Raw genomic sequence first — 4,651 nt, forward strand, 5'->3', positions numbered from 1 at the left:
GCAGGAATGTTTTAAAGCCTCTGAACTGTAAACTGAATCTTTTCAACTAGATCTGCATAATTTCTCTGTTTGCCGTGTAATTTGTGACAGCATCGATATTGACAATTAAATATTACACTTTCAGCCAAACTCAAGAGGCGTCAATCACAACACAATTGACAGAACAGTAGTCTTCCATGGCGGTCTGCATCATGTGTTTCCTACTGCTTACATTCGCTCCTTTAGCTAGTCTGAATGAGCACATAGCATGTTATGCATTAAGAAAGCAAAGCACACATAAAACTTGTCTTCCACTGTATTTATTTGTTGGTGATTTTACATGTTTTAGAAAAAGAACCCAAGGATTTTGCCTCCTGTGTGTTTTCGTCTGGCCTCCTCGTGGTCCATGATGCCAGCTGAGGTTGTCAAAACAATGAATCTGCAGAGAATAAAGAGACAAAAAGCATGACCAGGTTGTCCAAGATGCTGCTGCCCTTTGAATGCATCTCATCCTAGGTGCTTCTGTTCTACATAGCTGACATTTGCAAGATATTTTATAATAAAAACACAAAGCAATGAAAATGGATCATTTGTCACAAATATAGCAGCAATTTATGCTAAGTCAAATTTGGATAGCTAATTGACTATCAATAATTCATCTGTTTCATCAACCTTTGCAACTGGTTACAGTGCCAGACACTCAAGGTGACAAGTTGAGCTAGAGCTAGCAACCTGCTTTTAGGGTGCGTTCACACTTGTAGTTCAGTTCTCTTGGTTCGTTTGGTCCAGACCAAAAAAGAAAACGATACATTTGGTCCTGGTCCTGGTCCGCGGTAAAGATACCGAACCTATAGGCATATTGTTACGTTCACAACCTGATTGGTTGGGTTGAATGACGTATACTTTGCAACGGAACTCACCGAATACCCCAAACAAAAGCTGTGTTCGACTTAAAGCAGTGCTGCACAGACCAAACGGTATGACATCAAAGTCATCTAATGCCGTCTGCTGGACTAAGCGCACTCATTGCTGCGTGTACTTATGATTTTATTTTCACCTCCTGCGAACTCACATAGAGCTCATTAAAGGCACTTTACTTCCTCGTTGCTTGTGCATCTTTCATCAATTTGTTGTCATGGCATCAACAATTCATCTTTTGTATTGTTTGTGCATCTTTCATATTTCATTCGAACCGCACCAGAGTTCATTTGGAAGTGGACCGAGAACCATCTTTTTAGCGGTCTCGGTCCGCTTGTTTGGTGCGCACCAGGTTTTGGATGGCAGCGTTCACACGAACCGCACTAACAGAGCAATCGCACCAGGGCTCGTTTTAATCAAACCAAACATGACAAGTGTGAACACACCCTTAGTTGCTCAAGAAGACAATTCCTTTACAAGAAAATAATGAACTTCAACAACAACATGGATTTCGATGGCAAATGAGACAAACAAAAGATTTCCTAAAATTAACATTTCATACACTAATTGCTCACCAAAAAAGGCAAAAACTTTTAATCTATAGACAAGACGACTACTACTAGAAGTGACAGAAAGAGGAACCAACACCTTTGTTAAAAAACACACAAAGATAAGATCAATTTTAGCTAAGATCAATCTCAAGATCACTGCAAGAGAATACAAAACATGCACCAAATGACAAAGCTTAAATCTCTGATAAGACATTGCAGTTACAATAAATGAAGGTCAAAGAGCCACTGATACTAGGTTACTGTGCTCCATATACAATTTCTAGGCTATGTTTTCTTTGTGGAAAAATTACACCACCCACAATGGGGAGAAGGGAAAAAAAACACAATCATGGCAAAAGCATTGAGCAGCTTCTGCCTTCTCCCATAAAGCACTGCACATGCTGTTGACCTCATTCATTTGGGAACGCTAAACATACTTAATATTTTTATTCATCTACCCTTTTGTTAAGCCTATAAAGATTTGGGTTTAGCATTTCTGCAGAAACCATAATAAGTTGTAGCTGTCAGATATCTATATTCAAGCATTACTGAGTGTGCAGCTGATGTTAAAAAAAAAATCTCTGACACCTGACAAACAAATTTACTAGTGCTGTCAAATGATTAATCGCATCCAAAATAAAAGTTTTTATTTACATAATGTATGTGTGTGTACTGTGTATATTTATTATGTATATATAAATACACACATACAGTATATATTTTGAAAATATTTACATGTATATACATTTATATTCTTATATTTTATATTATATATATAAATATATTTAATATATAAACATAACATTTTGTTACCGATACCGATTCCGATACCAGTGAAGTTTTTTTCCCTCAATTAAATAAATGTAGAATTTATATATCTCTGTGTGTGGAACTGATAATCATTCTTTCACAATCTACGAGATACAGACTACTTAATTATAAAGAAAAGTCAAATAAACAATAAAGCTATAGTATGGCTTCAGAAGTAACACAGAATAATATGCACAATCGGGAAAAAAAAAACTAAAAATCTCGGATTTGGATCGGCCCTCTCTGACTGATACCCGATCCGAGAAAAATGGCACTATCGGAGCCGATACCCGATATGAATATCGGATCGGCGCATCCCTAGTAAATACAGTACAAAAATAGCAAAATGTTCATAAAACGGTGTTTAAAACATTTCTGGTAGACACTGGCAATTACTCACCCGAACTGTCTGGATGGGAGAAGGTTGTTCTGCCACTTCTCCAGATCCTTCAACTGCAAATCGAACCGTGGGCTGATGACGCCACACTGCATCACAGATAAATTGTTCAGAGAACGGTTTGAGTGCTTGATGCACATATAATATCAGTAGTCAAAGACAGAGTGCACCTGTATCCCACCATTTTCTAGCTTTTACTATTCTGGACAATGTTTGAAACTTTGTATTGCTAGCACTTCTCGTATTACTGTCCCCGTCTGATGAACTGCATGTTGTATTACTCATTTTTTAAGCTGCTTTGGATAAAAGCACCTGCTAAATGAATAAATGTGTTCAATTGGAACTCATTTATATGATACAAAACCTGTAGGACCAATTCAACAAGGCTTGTCATTTATGAAAATGACTCCTTTAAAACCAGCTGTGCCTAACAAATGTCTGTCAGCTGAGACTACAATCACAATATCTCCTACCTTACTGCTTAAATATTAGGGGTGGGAGAAAAACAAGATTCTTCAATGCATTGCGATTTTCTCTTTAACAGTTCTGAGCTTATTTTCTTCTCATATGTACAATGGTGTGCGCTAGAGACAGTATTCTGCTTGCTGCCAATTACACAAACACACACAACATCCATTAAGTGTATAACGTGTCATGGTTGAAGCGGGCAATCACAGGCTTTGTTGCATCGGATATGCACTGAGAGAAATTAATTAGTTTGGTATTTCAATATTTTCCCAAAATCATGCATCATTTACGCCATTTGGAATGCCGTACATATTGGACACACAAAGCTCAATGCCAGACGGCTGCTTTCAAACGCTCACATGCGATTTGTGTGCATTCGTTCCAAAGAGCATGCAGCTGTGCGTAACTCCAAGTTAAATGCACTTGCATCTTAAAATGCTTTTATGATGCAAAATTAATGTAAACACAGTCAGTTTAATTTTAAGTAGAGGACAAAACATCTGATATGTTAAAACAGATCTGTGCATTAGTGTGAATCCATTGTTTTCCTATTGTTTAAATTAGGGCTGCACGATTAATCGCATGCGATATTTAACGCAAATTGACCGCACTCCCTACCTTTACGTCACTTCCGGTGTCGGCGATTTTCAGATGCAAGTAAAATTCTCTCAAAAACAACTCCAGAAGCCTCAAGTAGCGAATTTATAAGTATATTTTAAACAAAATCTAGTTCTAGATACATTATTTTTCTATACATTGACCCACTGGGTCTCTAACCTGCAATATGCACTTTAAGATTCCCACCCCTATTCAATATACTAGTAATACAACAATAGTTTTATAATGTACTTAATATTTTCATCCCACAGTAACTACTTCATAAAAGCAAAAAGGCACTCCAGGTTGATCTATATTGCAAATATAGTAGATTATGATCTATCCGGCTAAGAAAGCTCTTTAGCTGTCACTAACTGCACAACACCGTACAAGTCTCTCATACTTTCTGGTGTAATTTTAGACATTTATTGTGAACATCTAAGTTTATTAAACCACTTACCTTGTTCAGCCTCCCTGTTAGATTGACTACAATTTTCCCGGCTCTGTGATCATCAATGATCTCAAATTCGCCAATGTAACCTGCAAAGACCACACAAAGAGATTGAAAATGTCTTCTTTCAGGTTCAACAGAAGTCAACTGTATAGGTTTGGAACAACATTGGATGAAATATCCATTTAAGAAGTGTTTTTCATAACACAAGAGTAGAATAAACAGATTCTTGTCAAACTCGCACACTGAAAAGCTCAGGAACTCACTCACCATGCTTCATCATCACAGTAAGAAAGCGCACTATGACTTTAGAGCAGGGCCTGATGAGAACCTGGCGTTTCCCCCGTTTCTCTGCATTGTTGATGCTTTTCAGCGCATCGGCGAGAACGTTCATGCGCACCATGATGCCTGCGGAGGAAGAAAATCACGTGATTTATCTCATATATATATATATATATATATATATATATATATATAGTT

General features: G+C 37.3%; 1 protein-coding gene across 1 annotated transcript in view; it reads right to left on the minus strand.

Annotated features, from left to right (window-relative positions):
• Nucleotides 1-283: 283 nt before the first annotated feature.
• The window catches only part of LOC107686992 (40S ribosomal protein S15a-like), a 5,032-nt gene continuing 664 nt past the window's right edge, over nt 284-4,651 (minus strand). The window contains exons 2-5 of the mRNA XM_016484121.1: nt 4,442-4,579; nt 4,181-4,260; nt 2,659-2,744; nt 284-418 (exon numbers count right to left, since the gene is read on the minus strand). Of these exons, the coding sequence (XP_016339607.1) occupies nt 325-418; nt 2,659-2,744; nt 4,181-4,260; nt 4,442-4,579 (398 nt within the window). The 3' untranslated portion in view covers nt 284-324. The remainder of the gene's footprint in view (nt 419-2,658; nt 2,745-4,180; nt 4,261-4,441; nt 4,580-4,651) is intronic.

Source organism: Sinocyclocheilus anshuiensis, unplaced genomic scaffold (genome assembly GCF_001515605.1).
Source record: "Sinocyclocheilus anshuiensis isolate Anshui unplaced genomic scaffold, SAMN03320099.WGS_v1.1 scaffold1287, whole genome shotgun sequence".
Lineage (NCBI taxonomy): Eukaryota > Metazoa > Chordata > Actinopteri > Cypriniformes > Cyprinidae > Sinocyclocheilus > Sinocyclocheilus anshuiensis.